At 37.5% G+C, this 17,436-nt stretch overlaps 1 protein-coding gene across 2 annotated transcripts in view; it reads right to left on the bottom strand.

Annotated features, from left to right (window-relative positions):
* Positions 1-17,436, bottom strand: part of PAWR (pro-apoptotic WT1 regulator) — an 84,476-nt gene that overhangs the window by 7,645 nt on the left and 59,395 nt on the right. For both annotated transcript variants that reach the window (XM_074827154.1, XM_074827155.1), the window contains exons 4-6: positions 12,757-12,791; positions 3,925-4,072; positions 2,439-2,543 (exon numbers count right to left, since the gene is read on the bottom strand). In XM_074827154.1, the coding sequence (XP_074683255.1) occupies positions 2,439-2,543; positions 3,925-4,072; positions 12,757-12,791 (288 nt within the window). The remainder of the gene's footprint in view (positions 1-2,438; positions 2,544-3,924; positions 4,073-12,756; positions 12,792-17,436) is intronic.

The raw sequence follows: 17,436 nt of genomic DNA, 5'->3' as shown, positions 1-17,436 counted from the left end.
CATTTCTTTAAATATGAGGACTGAGCAGTTAGAAAGCTATGCAATAAAAATGGCATTTTAGTAAGCTATTTAGGCTCTTTTGACATGAAATTCTTTCCATATCCGTGGAACTTAACATGCAATAACTGTATATTTTAATGAATAAAAAAGATGGAGAAATACCATGAACGCATAGATTGTCAAATTTAGAGACCCCTATTTAGGCTGCCTAACAGCAAAACTTTTTTAAGAAGATCTCTGCAGAAGCTCACTAAGTAAAGTTCAGTCCTCAGGACATCCTTTTATCTGAGCAGGAGGCTGAAGATCACAACTGTTCTTCCATGCAAAGTGTCCAATCCTGGTGCCAGGTCTACAGAGTAATACACCATGAAAAACAGAGAGATGTCCAAGTGCTGGCTCTCATGATATCAGTTATGGTAATAAACCTGAGGCAAATATAACTAACCTATTAATTTCCATAACACTCATCAGGGGACTTAAGCAGTATTTCTGTAGCTTTTCTTAATATTCTAAACCTTTTCTCTTCTTAAATCCACATGGATAGCCAGTATAGAAGCAACCATAAATCCAAGAGCTATTAAAAAAGAAAAGTAAAACCCTATCTGTTTTAATGGAGGTATCACTTAAGACATGGGTTCAAACTTTTTTAGGAAGACAAATTATTATGGTGGTCATAAAATCAAAAGGCAGCTATTTCATTGCCAAGAAAGGCCCGAGGGATGCAAACATAAATAATCTGCACTGCAATTAAGCTAACAGACAATGTTATAGCAATGATAAAAGCTGACCTGATAAGAGAAAAAAAAACCCATTCTCTTCTGCGTTTAAGAGAAGCTACCTAGGGAGCACCAACCAATAAGATAGTTTTGTAGATCTCATGGAAAGGTACAATTTTAGTCACTGTATAATAAAGAGGTTTTTGAAAAGACTATATTCTGGTTTATGTTTTCTTTCCACACAACAAGCAGAAATCATCATCATACTTAACACAGGCAAGGCACAGGCACCGCTTGACTTCACTGCCAATGTCCGAAGATGGTTTCTAGTCAGACACTCAATGGATTTAATTTAGGATATCATACTTCAAATACAGCAGAAAAAAATAACATTGTTTCTGGAACAGCAAACCTCGCAAACAGTTATGGTGCTAAAACACAAGCTTTCAGTGATTTAGGTTCTTTTGATTTGTTCTTCCTGACCTCTGAGTCAGAGAGTCAGGTGTAACCAGCAGTATTAAGTAGCTTTGCCATCCATTATGTAGAAGGAATGAACACTTGCCTTGCCTGTAATAGATGAGACAGATTCTTTGCAGAATGGAAGAATGACATAAAGACCAATTCCTCAATTAAAATAGAAATTTCTCAAAACAGACAACACCTCATTTATCCTACACATCAACTTCTAACTTTCTCTATAAAAAAAAAAATATCTGCTTCAGAATAATATCATATCCTTTTGTTGTCTAGATTAGCTTGCAAACTTGTGAATGCTGTCCTCCTTTGTTATAAACGAACAGCACAAAATGAAAGTCTGCCGCTATGCACGTAGAGTCATTGCCTCCCTACACTGCTGGATTGACCAAAGCCAGTTCTGAATTTTTTTTTTCTGAGTTTTTATGGGAATGTCTGGACTGGACTAGTAGAGGCATACTTCCCTAGTACATCCATGCTCTGCACCTCAGCCAGGAAGCATAAGATGAGATCACTAATCCACTCTATGAAAGAATTCCAGTCTGCCCTTAGAACTGGGACTTGGTAAAATTTGGATCTTCTATCAACTTTAAAACTTGTCATCTTGGACCACTCTCAAGCATGTCTCACTCTTCTACCCCCATCTCTGCTGCCTACACACCTTGCCTGAGTGATGACAGCCCAAGTCTCCTGCCTCCATCTTGTTCTGCCTTTACTGGGGAAACAGCAATAAAGAGTAGGAGAATGTGTGTCAGAATATAAAGCACTTACTCCTGAATCTTTCTAAGATCATCTAAGCTATTATTAGTAATTAAAAACTGACTAAAATTAAATTAAATTTATAAGTACTTTATTTAACAAAAGTCCTGGGTAACAATTTATTGAGAAAACTGTCAAAACTCTTAACTTATTTATTTCCTGGTATGCTACATACTGAATTTGGAAAGAAGAGGCAGTAAAGAACTCTTGCTTTTATAACCTTGTTCTATGAACACTTAAAGCAGCAAGAAATTCAGATACTCCAATAACACAACTTACGGAAGTTAATCATGACAAACAGAAGTCACCTGGAAAAAACATAACTTACTGACATGCCTCTTGAAAAGTTACACAAATGCAAAAAAACCCCGACACTTAATTCTCTTCCAACCTTGCCCAGTGGATGCAGGTGCCTGAGGAGAAGAACAGAGAATGCAGAGACTTTTATCCCCTCTTCATACAGCATCATATAAGAAAGTACACGCTTACTCTGTTTAATAAATCGATTTCTTCCTTCAGCTTTCCAATTAGTTCCTCTTTATCCTGTGTCATCTTCATTAATCTCACATTTTCCTGTCTCTCCTTTGCAAGTTCCTAAAACCAGAATATGCAATGAGTTTGAAATGTAATTTTTGATTTTAAGAGACAGTTTTAAGTTACTACCATTTAAAACAAACGAAGAAGAAAAACACACACACACACTTACCTATAATTCCTTTTCTACAGCAAGTCAAACCCACATCTTCAAGCATCTACATTTCAAGGAGCTAAAGAATCACATCTAAGAAAATATTTTACCCACAGCAATATATCTGTGTGGTATCTCTGATCCCAGAGTTAATGTTTTAATTAATATTTAACTTAAGCACAAACCCAAAACTGGATAGAGGCCCAAAACAGAATTAAGTATCAGCTTCCAAATTTGTTATATTGGGAAGGTTAGTCTTTTTTCTTTTTTTTTTTTTTTCCCCTTGGTGGGGGAACTGGCATTTTTTATACTACCATTAACAAGGAGTGAAGACTCAGTATTAGATCTGTGGGCCTGAACATGACAAAAAATTAAAATGTCCATTAGGAATTCAGTAAATCAGGGTTCAGGATACTGAAAGAAAGCCCTTAAATATTTCTCTTTTTTCTGTGTTACTAGCAATTAAATTATTTCAGAAGGAAGCTGATTTGGAAGGGAGGATTATGTTGTACTTCACTCAGATCAGGCTTCCCCAGATCTTAAAGAAAAATGAATAGTAATTTCCACAAAACATGATTTTCATACTTTCCAAAAAAATCTATTCAAATTGTGTTTACCTAGTAACTTTCACCCATATGAATTCAAGAATATTTGGCAAGTTACCCACAAAAATCCAGTTCAGAGGAAGACAGTAATAGATTACACAGATGACATTATTTAGTAAAATACTGGTTTAGGTGAAAAACTCAGCTCTACCATTATTACATTTTCCTAAAATCGTTTGCATGAAGAATGTCTGAAATAATGAAAACTTTGTTTTAAATACATATTTTAAATGTTTAAATCTTTAAGAAACAAATGGATAGCAATTAAATTTTACAATATTTCAGTACATTAAGAAGCCAAAACAAGAAGTAGAGAAGAAACAGGCTTGACAATTTTCTGAAGAGTCAGTGAGCCCCTCCTCCTTTCCCACAAGTTATTTCCTCTGTGTTGGTGTGTCATGAGGTACACACAAGAAATACACAGATCACTGCTGGCTCTCCAAGTGTATTATCTTTACCTCAACTATTTCTCACTTATATACCATCTGAAAACTAAACATCTCTGATTAGAAAGTTCACATTCCTTTCAGCCAGTCTGACTCTATACATTTTTACAGACATAACTATCTGTACTTCAAGCATTTAGCATCATTTCTATATATTTTACTTGTAAGCTTCTCCATGGAGTTTCAAAGGCACTTTATTTCAGATGTATACCATGCAGATGTTAGCTGGTACTGACCCTTTCGAGTTCCTCAATCCTCTTTTCCAAAGCATTACTTGGTACAGAACTGCCAGAAGAATTTGCATCCCTGCTGTATCTGCTGTAAGTTGTCCTCTCTGTTCGGGAATATCTATTTGGAGCATCATCTTCTGGTGTGTTAGCTGTGCTACAAAGAGTGAAGCAGACACCTATTTATACATTTAACAAAATGGAAATTATAGAAGTAACAAAGTGCTTCACAAAGTACTCAATAGGTCCGTCTAGTAAACTGCAGAGAACTTAATTCACAGTTCTTGTGTTCCTGAGAACTCACTAAATTCACTGCCTCAGGGAGTCAAATACTTGGATAATGCAGCTCTCATCACATAGGAATCAACTTTAAACACATACTTATATCTATCCTACCTTATTTTTAAAGATTTAAAAGTTTTATGAACAGTGCACATTAAAAGCAAGCTAAATAACTTTATTTTAAAAAGCAAAGTACCACTATGGAGTTTAAACCAAGCATCTTTTTAAGTAGATGAAAACACAAGCTATGAAAAACATGTCCAAAATGTAAGAAGCTTACAAATATCAACTGACTTTTCAGGAGCTATAGATATGACCTGTAAGAAACTGGAAAGCAAATCAAAGTGAGAAAGTGATGCAGCCCAATGTATTAATTTTATGCCATTTCCAAATATTTTACTTCAGAACTTGGACACACAGCAGTTTTTCATAGCTCCATTGGTAGGCACTCTCTCATTAACTGGTGGTATGTTTTTTGTTATAGATCATGTGTCTATTTCTTAAAAATCAGTGCCATGGAGTCTTAACAGGTAAGCATTGCAAATGCACATAAGCTAGTTTTTAAAAAAAAGATTATGGGCTCTCCATAATGATTGCTATGTACAAAAGTGCTAATTTTAAAATATATATGAGAAGTCACGCATTTTCAAAGTTACAAATTTAACAGTGTTCTTCCCATAGCTATTTTCTCCCTAATAGCAATATTATTTACCTTCAATGTAGAATCTAATGAATAATCAAGAGAAGCAGAACAGAGTGCCCTGGGACCATGTAGAGAGATACCTATCTTTCCCTCCTCAATCCACCAAAACCACACTTCTTAGACTTTGAAAATATACAGCTAAACAGCCAAAGCAAAAGAAAAAAACCTAGTTCAGTCTTCACCAGGACACCAGAAGACCTCGAATGGAGATACTCAAAAGCCACCTGGACACCGTCCTTTGCAACTGGCTCTAGGTGGCCCTGCTTGAGCAGGGGGGTTGGACAAGATGCTCTCCAGAAGTCCTTCCCACCTCAACCTGTCTGTGACTCTGTAAAATCACATAGCTGAAATACGTATACAAAGGTTTTCTAGAGCACTTAGGGAAAGAATGAAAAGCACTATGAGTATCCCAACAACATTTCCTTTCAAACACAGAGGAGCACATGATTAATGTGTTCATTTAATAGTTTTGCATTTCATAACTCTGGAAACCCCTGCTGACAACATGCAAATCTAGATGGATACTGTGCAAATCAAAAGCAGGAGTATCTGGCAAAAGGATGTCTTTTCATGGATATAAATATTGTTTTGCTCCAGTATGTGTGAACTTTCTGAGGCACACTGACACAATTGTAAGGAATTTTGTAGCTTAATGTTATTACCATATTTAGCACTGTTTATTCTTCATCTAGAAGGTTTTTTTAAAAAATATTTCTAGGACCGGATACGCATGTTGCAACACAACATAAGAGAAATATTTTAGCTTAACTCTATAAACTCTAGATTATTTAGCTTTCTGAAAGATGTGCTGTTTCATGCTGTTAATGCCTCAAGGATAGATCACACAAAAAAGGCTCAATTTTTCACCACTCTAAAATGAACCCTTTTGACAATATACTCGAGTTATCTCAACCCAGCTCCAGTGAGAGATATTGGCAGATGCTCCTACAGGAAAGTTAGAAAAAAGAGTACCTGGATAGGAAGGGTTTCATTAATACTGAAAATTAAGACATTTTCTATATTTTCCTTGAAACTCACACTCAGATTTTCCTCACCTACTCCAATGGGGAGCAGACCCTACAGAACACATTACTTTTCAGTATCAGTAATTACAAAGGACATATCATGAAGACTTCTAGGAAATCAGATTTAAAAAAAAAAAACATTTGGGGGGGGGCATTAGTATGTAACCTAACACAAGGAATGTGACAGATACAAAGTTCATTATTTTGGCTGTTTTAACTAATGTGCTGTACACAACAAAAAAGGCACCACCCAAGACACAGAGGACATATCTTTTTCAAATAACAGAATTTAAGTCTTCAGATACAATGTCTCTTTGCAAGTCTTAAACAAGAAAGAAAACTTAGCTAGAATAACAGTATCACTGAACTCTATGTCTATGCTTTACTAAGAGAAAATACCTATCAACCAGCCCCCAAAAAGCTATCTCTAGAAATACACCTGTACGTATATACGTACATTTTTATATATAAAAAATACATATTTTAATATATATTTAAAAACCAGTTTTATATTTATAAATAAGTAACAATAATAGTAATAATAATGATCTGTCCAAACCAAAGATCTTTGCATACTATTAAGAAAAGAAATCGGGTTTGTGACTTCTTTTGGGGGAGAGAGGGAAAAGTGTATGCATGTGATAGCAGAACCCACTTAGTTTGAGTCTACAACTGAAACCTTGCTTCCTCCACTTCCTAACTGAACAAAGGTTTACAAATACTTGCAACTTGGAAGTTGCCAGAATCTCACACAAGGTATGAAAGAAAAGCAAGTCTATTGTCTGTAGATGTACACTGGGTAAAAGCTGCACCAGATGAAAAATGATAGGGGTCTGCAAGTTGAAAAAGTCACTGCTCAAGAATGCAGTTCAAAATGTATTCCACTTTTTAGTATTCAAGTAAGTTATGCACATATGACTGCATCAACACTTGCAAGCTGAAACATCTTAGCCACAGGCTATGGCTGCAGGAAACAGTATTTTCAAAATTATTTTCAAGAAGGGTATCTGAGATTGTGTAGCCATACTTATACTGGATTAAAATGTCCACCCAGAGAATAGCAAATGAGAATGCATCTGGATCGAAATATCCCTCACTCCTGCTTCAAAAGGGCATGTTTGACAAGATGTTTAACAAAATTCAACTTCTTCCATCAGCTTACTTTCAATCAGCCACTATCAAAACCTAATTTTAAATAAGTATTCCTGTACTAGAATGCCGAAACCAGAAAACACTTTTGCAACTTACGATTTGCTTTTGAAAGTTTTTTCTGGCTGTACTTAAATAAAAATCATATAGCGAAATCAACCCACACCACAGTTTGACTACTCTTAGACAGAAACAAAACTTTTGTTTCAGAATGATGTTCTAGTAAATTCCTTCAATATAAAATAAAATCATTTGTTCATACAGGGGCAGGTTTAACAGCAATATTACAGAAAGGTGGACTAAATCTTGCTCCTTCCAATGCCTCTTTGGTTCTTTCAACGCTTTCCTGAAGCACTGTCCAAACTGCAATTTCATCCAATTAAAATCACCCAGTCAGAACCAGATTTCATTGATTTCAACTTTATTTTTATTGCCAGAATCTTGTAGCTACACTTGATTTGGAAACTCCTAACTAATTATGTCGCTAAAATCCAGCCAGTTGCCAACAGCTTCTTTGGAAGAATGAACAAAAGACAGTACTTCCAAATAGGCCACCTTGGACTTCTGTTCCTTCAGCCTGCTTAAGCCAAGTCCGTGGCTTTCAGAGCAGAGCTAAGGAAAGGCAGTCTTGCCTCCTCTACAGCTGCAAGTTTCAGCCTCCTCCACTTTTCCTGGCCTTTAGGTGACTGAGTAGGAAGCCATTCAAGAAGCTGATACAGCAATCCGGCAGCCCTCAAAAGGAAGCCATTGACTTTCAGCCATATCGGCTCCCTGAAGCATCAACCTGTCCAGTTGTATGAGCACTGGCACAAGGGACAGTGAGGAACTGCAGCTGGCTCAACTCTGAACACCAAAAGCTTCTGCAGAAATAAGCCTTAAGTGTTTCTGCCTTTTCACAACATCAGCATTGGCTGAAAAGGGGATACAAAAGTCAAGTCACCTTGAGTGATCCCTGTCTATTTCAAGTGTTCGTACCTGCACAGTAGAGTCCCTAACGTAACAAGCTAGATGAGACAATGCTTTGAACAGCCAATCCTTGCTGCAAAATTCCCAAACACAGGCAAGAAGGCAAGTCTGGGCATAGTATTATGAAACAGTATTTTGCAGCTGTATTTTTTTTGAATTAGTAAGACCAAGGTTAGTATGATGGAATGTAAATTGTTATAGTTTAAGCTTTGTAGTAATCTAAAAACACTGAGCAAGAGAATTTCAGCAGTGCTCTAATATTTCCTTCAAAGCACCTCCAACGAGTGCTCTGAAGCACTTCTCTTCTTGTGATCTCTTTTTCCTCTTTTATTTTTAAACTCTTGCATGAACGTTAAACTTGATTACAATGTAGGTTTTTAGAATTAGTGGGCAAGGGGTCTCTACCTGTTGGGTTCCATGTTGGTGTGCCAGACTATCCTAAGAGGGGGAAAAAAATTATCTCTGACATTTTGTCTGGAAGCCATAAAGCCATACCATATTGTATTCATTTCCACTAATAAACTTATAAGGGGAACACACCCCTGAACCACTAAGAGATTTTGATCTAACTCTTTCTGTAAACTGATCCAGCCTGATCTGTCTGATTAATGAACCATGCAAAACATCTTCTGAGTTATTTTAAATCCTGATTCGCACGGTTTTCTTTTAAATTTAAGACAGTTCTAAAAAAGAAGCTAAATTGGTTCAAAAGCTAGTAGATGGTCTTAAAAATAAGCTGCTAAAACTAACTCTGTGCTTTTAAAAATATTCCTATGTCCATGTACCCATCTTGCTTTACTGTTACTTGCAAACTTTTTAGTAAACAGAACACAAGAGAAATATAATTCATGTTTACATGTAGATTACACTCAAATATTTCAATCAACAGAATACACTTTGTCATTCTATTATTTGGGAAATCAGGGATGACACCAACTATGTTGAATCAGAAAACCATTCTTACTAATGGCAACGTGCTCGTTGCTTTAAAATAACTACTCACAAAGCAGTGCAAAAACTGGTAGACCCAGTTACAATAATAGTAGTTTGGAATGGCCAAGATGAGGCACATCACATTAAGAAAGGTTTAGAGAAAAATGAGAGATGAGGAAGTTGATATAGGCTATTACAACTGAAGAATACCTACACATTTTAATCACATGAAGCTCACAGTCAGGACAGATGGCTGATCACAGCTCTCAAATACTCTCATGAACATGTCCTGTGGCCTTCATGTCAGCATGACCTTGAAGATTCTGGTCATGCTTTTACTAGATCTTACAGTACCATTCCAGATCAGAACAGAACCATCACTTTCTTTTGAAAATATTTTATGTGGTTAAAGATGCACCTACAAAGAAACCCCTCCACAAACCTCTGGGGTATAAATGTGTAAATTTTTGAAGTAAATTCAGAAGACAGACTACAACTACAGACCAAGATCCTCATCCCAAACTTTTATTTACTTTACTGCATAAGTAGACTGGCTCAGTTTGTCCAAGTCAGCCAGAGCAGAAGTAGAATAACACAACAGCAGCCAGCAGAGTTCATTTGTAAAAAACATGTCTTCCACCAGTCAATGGACACTCAGTGAAACGAGTTTCTCAGGAGTGTCATATAAATGTTTAACCATGGCTTGCTGCATCCATATAAGGCAAAGTAGCCAGTGTGCCTGATTAAATAGGTAGTACAATCTGTGCAATTCCTTGAGCCCTGGAAGATATTGAGAGAACACCAATTCCATGAGAACACACAGCACAGATCCTTTTTCTCTACTCTTAAGTCTCTCTTGTCTTGTTAAGTCCAGGACACTGGGTATTTCAATGTAGACATGTAAACAGTTACACAGGAAGGGAAAGAGAAGGTACTGGAAGCCCGGAATGGAATGGTATCAGTAACCCAGGACTAGAAGTCAGAAGAGGACAGAGGAGGGAGACAAAACAGGAGAAAAAAAACAGGAAATCAGAAGAATAACAAAGAGAGGACTAGAACCTCAGTGGTTAAATGTAAGGATGCAAGAGAAAGAAAGGGGGAGAGTGAGGAAAGGGTGTCTAACTGGGCTAGGAAATGGAATCCAGTGAAGTGAACAAAAATGCCGAGATCAAGAGATGTCACTTCTGATGAGGATCAACTGGGGAAGAGGGAAAAGGCAAAAGAGAAGAAGCAGGAGTAGTAAAGATGGAGGAAAATAGCCTGAAATTTTCTAGCAAATAATGCATTCTTTCTGTGGGGGAGGGAGTCTATAACAGAGCCCAAGATTTTAAGAAAACATCTTTTCACTTTTGCTGTCATGTTTCTATATAAAGTCTACTAACAGTCTTTTCCCCACCCACAAAGTACTGACCACCTGTTGTCAGAGTAACGCAAGTAACAGTTTCAAATGGGATCTCAAAGTGGTTGTCCCTATGTTAGAACATGCTTTACTCTCAGTTTGCTTTGAAAATCTGAGGAAGTACACCCAAAACTGTTAAAAGCACATTAAGTTGAACATATTTGAACATTCAAGCAGCTTATGGTCTCAGTTCAGCCTTCTGGCATTCACATTCCAGTTCCAGGTATAATCACAGAACAGCATTTTCAGTTGCCAAATGACTTCTACTGTATTTGGGGCTTAAGTGAGATCCGAGTGATCTGAATAAGAATTACTGTAGAGGAGGCTGTTTTCTGTAAGACCTTCCCTTACTGCAGATGTTGCAAGGGGCAAACAAGCCAAACATTATCAGAACAGAAGAGGACTCTGGTCCTGACTCCTTTAGCACTCACACCAGAAAGTGAAGCCCCTGAGAGACATACACTGTTCAAGCACTCTTACCTAAAAATTACTTCATGGGAGGTAGAAATTTTCAAATATAGAGGAAAATCAATAGATACTTTTAACTCTAATCACAGTGGACATTGTATACCTCACAGAGGTACAGTCAGAATAAAACCCACTTAGTATTTGTGAGCACTGCGCACTGTGCTGACTTCACAGGGAAATAATCCTTTGTTTTCAATATGAGGTTTGAAGACTATACAATGAGTACGATAGATGACAACATACATAACAAAATATTGAACAGCAGCTCACAGCAAGTCAGATTCATTCCCAACATGATGGCAGTCCTGAGGAGGAAAGTTGATGAACAAAGAATGTACATCCCACATATAACTAAAGCCGACTGAACAAAGACTGCACGAACAAGTCTTATTTTAACATTTTCTAGCTTAAGAGTTTCCTATTTTTGCAACGCTAATCAGAAGAATTAGCTTATTTTCAAATAAGATACAAATGTGATTTTGCAAACTTCTATTTATTACCACCCCTCACACAACCAAGTTTTTGAAAGTGAATGAGTATATACAGCATGTGAGCCAAGTAAAGATAAGGTTTATGAAAAGCCACAAAGCACTATGGCACACAACAGATACTCGGCAGATCAAACAGCAATGAAATTCTGCACGGGGACTGAAAAGGAAATGGAGACTGAACGAAAGCGTGTTTGATTAATAAGTAATCATGAAATTATATAGTTATTAAGGTTGTAACAATAAGTCTACCCATTCTGCAATGACAAAGTGATTTAAAAAACCCCTACAGCAATAAAAAGCATCACTCGACTAGGTTTATGAGAACCCAGGAATGTAAATATGAAAGACAGCACCACACTAAGAAATCTAAAGCATAACAGGACAGGTTATTATTTTTTACAATGAAGGTGGTGAGGCACTGAAACAGGTTGCCCAGAGAAGCTGTGGATGCCCCATCACTGGAAGTGTTCAAGGCCAGGTTGGGTGGAGCTTTGAGCAACCTAGTTTAGTGAAAGATGCCCCTATCCATGGCAAAGGGGTTGGACTAGATGACCTCTGAAGGCCCCTTCCAACCCAAACTATTCTGTGATTCTATAGGTGAACAAGTCTGAGGGGTGGAAAATACACCAATGAAGACTAGGTAACAGTAGGTGCTTTTTGCGCTTACTTCTACAGCCAGGATATATACACACAGGTGAATGAACTACCTATACATTTCACCTGAGTAAAGGATATCTAAAAGAGAATACATTCATGTGTCAAATAAAAACATGTTTACACAAATGCCTTGCTTCAGTTGACATATTTTAGACCTCATGTTACCATCACATTTTCCTAATAATTGTGATAGCTGTGTCAGTATTAATTTCACATGGGCAAAAATTTCACACACTGACCAGGTGTATCAAGAGCTTCTGAAATATTTTTCTGATTAAAGAACTTGAGTAATGACCAAGATAACACTTGGCTCAAAGACAAATAAATAACAAACAGGATGAGCCACACGTGGGCAGCAGCCCCTACAACTGAGACAGTAGTATGACAAAACCACAGAAATTTCTTTCAACATTACTGTGGAGAGCTACAAAATTATCTTCCTGTATTAACTTCAGAAGACAGTGGTTCATAAATTAACTGTGAAACTACTAGCTTCAAGGTAATGTGCAGGCAAGTTAGGCATTTGCTTGGGAAACTGTTCTGCACTAGTAATACCCAGCAAAATATTAGATAAATTTATTTTAAAACAGTAACATAATAGAGGAGTTTGGATAAGTTTGCTGCATGCCTCAGGTCCTTACCCCAAAACCAGGTTATATATCTACAGCAGCAGTATGATGGCCTCTACTACAAACACCCAGCTGATCAGCTTTGCTTATAGCAGAACTATATATATAAAGAAATGTGTTGTGTACAAAGATCTCATACCTTTTATACCTGCTTGAAACCATCCTGGAGCAGTCCTAAAAGAAATAAAGAGGAAAAACTAATTAACATTTTTCTTGTATTTGTACTTCCAAAGTACTTTACCACTCCATAGAAAATTAAGCCTGCAGTTAAGAGCAGGAGGCCCATGGCTCAAATCACTGCTGTACAACTCAGTTTTGCACCATTTTGCTGTCAGAAATAGACAGAATACTAGGATTATTGTCACCGTGTTACTGCTTCTGAACACTAGCTCAGAACCCTTAAACAACAGCTTCTGGTTACATCTTAAAACTGGATGCACTTACTCCATGCCCCAGCATCCAGAACATGCAGCTTACCAAAACAGTATGCACCCTGCCACCAATACACCTTCACTACCACTACTAATATGGAAAACACTTGTGCACTGTGATAGCTGTTTACCTACTTGTCCAAGAGCAGCAGAGCAAAACTGTTCCCATTCTTCGGCACCACTGCTGTCCTTCTAGACAGAACAAAAACTGAAGCTGGCAAATAGTCAGGATTGAGACCCAAATCAATTTATTACGTATCAGCTGGGTCACAATAACTACAGGTACGCTCTTTGCAATGCTAACCCAGGTGTTGCAGCCTGGCTCACCTCATTTCCCCTGGCATTTGCTGTTAAGCAGGTAGGCTAGAAGTCTATACGTGGATGTTTTGTGCACTGAAATGTCGAACAGTGACTTGTCAAGGTTCAGCAAGTTAATTTTTAGATCACTGCTTTATAAGCACCTGCAGAAGCTTAATGCATTCTGACTACAAACTTAAGGTATACTCTGCATCTCCTTTGCTACTTGGAAATGATCTTAACATCTGAAATAGTGAAAAACAGAACACATTTTAAATAAGAGTACAGGCTTTAAATATGAGTTCAGTGGTGCAAGAGCTGTGCATCTGGCCCTTCAAAGACAGACACGTGGATTACTTGCAGATTTCAAGTTTTATCATATTTTTTCTAGCTTAAGGTAAAGAATTTCATTGCTTTTCAGATCCCTGCAATGCAGTAAGTTGTCTTCACTATGATTACATTTTGTTTGGGGTTTTTTGTCTGTTTTTTTAAATCCATTACATTTTTATTCTGGATCTGTAAAGATGGAAATGGAAACAAAAAGAACAGTGGGGAAAAGGGCTCATTTACTGTTATACAATCCCTAAAAAACACTGATGCATTATGTACAAATGAGAAAACCTGAAAAGAATATATTTGCATCAATAATGCTATGCTTATAGCTTCCCAATACCAGTCTGATCACACAGAAAAATTAAGACATGTTTCAACTGGTAAATGATGGCTCAGATTAGATGGAGTAAATCCACAAATATTTTTTAGCATGCTGTAAGAAGAACATGAACCAATTATTTTATTAGTCATAGACAAAACTCCCCCCAGCATCAGCAAATATTAGGTAAAAAGTCAGGGAAGAATATTTAAGGAGTTAATGAACTGAACAATTGCCTTTCCTGGAAAAAGTAATGGATAATGGCAAAGCATGAAATTCTTTCTCTTTATGACACTAACTGCTGACAAAGGAACAAACAAGTTCTCAAATCAAGAAAATTCCATCCACTCTGAAAATCCTACAAAACATTACACTACCTTCACTGATCAGTGCATTAATCTTTGTAAGTAAATAAACAAGCTAAAAAAATAGGATAAAAAGAATATTATTTTACTATAGAAAATAAAGCTGACAATTATTTGTATTACAGAAACAAAACTTGATCTTAAAAGTATATTTTATTTTACAAAGCATTTTCAACTTCTGCAATATGTGCTACACTCTCCCTAATATAAGCAGAACAATATTCAACGAAGTCAGGAATTAAATTTAATTTAATTAATTTAAAGAATTTAAAGAAACTCACAAAGTGGGTTGCTGTTTTAACACTGATAACTATTTTATCATTGATGACAGCATCTGAAAAGTAGCAATTCACAGCTATGAAACAGCAACCTAAATTCACCTCTGAAAGGGCAAGGAAACAATTTTAAATGGAACCATGCTATTTTTAAAGTTTACTAAGGGTACGTTATCTTTGAAAGGTCATGGCAGTAATGGGAAGGTTTCTGAGGACTGGAAAGAAGTAAATGCCACTCCTATCTTCAAGAAGGAAGATCCAGGGAACTACAGACCAGCGCTTACCTCAGTCTCCGAGGAGGTGATGGAAGAAATCCTGAAGGACAAGAAGGTGAAATCAGCATGGATATATGAAGGGGAAATCATGGTTGGCTGACTTGACAGCCTTCTACAATGAGGTGACTGGCTCAGTGGATGAAGGGAGAGCACATGACATTTATCTTTATTTCAGCAAAGCTTTCAACACCTTCCACACAACATATGTACAGGCAAACTGCTGAAATATGGACCAGGTAAGTAGACTGTGAGATGCAAAGAAAAGGGACTGGACTACTGGGCCCAAAGAGTTATGAACAGCAGATGAAGTCCAGCTGGACGCCAGTCAATTAGCAGGGGTTGATACCGGGGCCGATACTATTTAACATCTTCATTAATGACCTGAATGATGGGACAAAGTGCACCCTCAGCAAGTTCACAGACTACACAAAACTTGGATGAGTGGTTAATAATCCATCAGATGGTTGTGCTGACATGCAGAAGGACGCTGACAGGCTGGAAAATGGGCTAACAGAGACCTCATTAAGTTCAAGAAAAGTAAAATGCAAAGTCTTGCACCTGGGGAGGAATAATCCCAAGCACCAGAACACGCTGTGGACCGGATGGAAAGCTCCTGTGCAGAAAAGGACCTGAGGGTCCTGGTGGACACCGAGTTGAACATGAGCCATCAATGTGCTCTTGCAGCAAAGCAGGCCAATGGCATCCTCAGAACGTGTTAACAGCAGGCCAAGGGAGGTGATCCTTCCCCTCTGCTCAGCCCTGGTGAGACTGCAGCTGGAGTGCTGGATCCAGTTCTGAGCTTCTCAGTGTAAGAAAGACATACTGGAGAGACTCCAGCAAAGGGCCACACAGATGATTAAAGGTTTGGAGCATCTGACACATGAGTAGAAGCTGAAAGTGCCAGGAGAGTTCAGCCTGGAGAAGAGAATGCTCAGGAGGTATCATGCCAGCATGTATAAATGCCTGATGGGGTAAAGAAGATGGAGTCATACTCCACTGTGCCCACAGAAAGAATGAGAGACAGTGGGACAGAAACTGAAATACAGGAAATTCGACTTAAATGTAAGAAAATACTTTCTTACTATGAGATTGAACACTGGAGCAGGTTGCCTACAGAGGTTATGGAGTTTCTATCCATGGAGATAATAAAAACCCAACTGGGTCACAGTCCTGAGTAATTTGTTACAGTTGACCCTGCTTTGTCCACCAGGGTTGGACTAGAGACTTCCTGAGACTTCCCTTCCAAGTCTTAATGATTCTGTGCTTCTCCTCTGCTCGTCCGAGTTCTCCATCTGCATTCTTCTCTCAGCGTAGTGAGCTTAAGTGAACACATAACCTAACATCTGGCAGCTTCACAGGATTTAATTCTGCCCTCTAATACTGTTATCTAGAGACTTGCCTATCTAAACTTTTACACACAGAGGACTGTTAACAGCCTGATTTTTAGCTTTAAGACAGTCAGCAATGACTGACAAGGTGATTTCACTCTGACGTATGCGAAGAAATTCAAGCAGTTTCATCTAATACGTGGAGATACTTGTTTACTGTATATGAAAACTGAAGTGCTGTACCAGTAATATCAGTCACAGCTCTTGGTGGTGATGGTCTCAGAAACATCCTGGTTGTCCCATTAGCCATAGACAAGTGGTTCAACTCTCTTTTTAAGCTTGGATGAAGAAACAGACACATAAGTGACTAGGTGAAAATTTTGCCTGTCTGTAGATACAACTCTTGCCAATGAAGTAGGAACTCCAGGCTCTAAGCTTCCTCAGTTTTTTTAGCTTCTTTTTCAGGAAAATGATGAAGCCTTGAGGTTATGGCCATGCTTCCTAGCAAGCATAAGCTCTGCTTCTGGTGAAAGGCAGAATTCACAAGAAAGGGAGAATTTGCACGTGACATTGCAGTCTAGTGAAGCACACATACCCTTGTACAAAGAAATCTCTGGATCTTGGATGCTTATTTTCTACTCTTGACACCAAAGGGATGCAATGTATGCATTGTATACCCTTAAGTTCGCTAAGACTTTATTTTCATATAGTAAATGCAAATACAAGCTGTAAAGCAATTTGTATACATAGACTTGTATATTTACTTTAACAGGAGACTAAAAGTTTGGCAGTACTATTCAGAAAAGCCAGTTTTTCAGAAAAAGCAAACTAGGAAAGCAAACAAATGCTCAGGGACAAAGTACATGGCAAATACTCTCCTTTGCTACAAAATGACAGTTGTTAAAACTGAAAACACAATTATCTAGTCCTTTATAACATGTTTCTACAGCAAATATTAGTGGGTTTTATTTTTGTAGTTAAAACTAGCTACAAACAAAAAGTTAAAAATACATATCTGATACATAAAACCAATTTCCTCTGATAACCAAATTAATACCGCAAATTTGGTAAATTGTGGCTTTTATTATTTTGGAACCTCTAATGTAAATGCAAACCAATCATTCTTTAAGGTGATGATGCCAGCACCAGGGAAATACATTATTTAACTCTGTTCTCGTGTTATGAAATTTATTTTG

This window comes from Strix aluco, chromosome 5 (assembly GCF_031877795.1).
Source record: "Strix aluco isolate bStrAlu1 chromosome 5, bStrAlu1.hap1, whole genome shotgun sequence".
NCBI classification, from domain to species: Eukaryota; Metazoa; Chordata; class Aves; order Strigiformes; family Strigidae; genus Strix; species Strix aluco.
The sequence above is the reverse complement of the archived record's forward strand: the minus strand, read 5'-3'. Positions and strand labels throughout refer to the sequence as shown.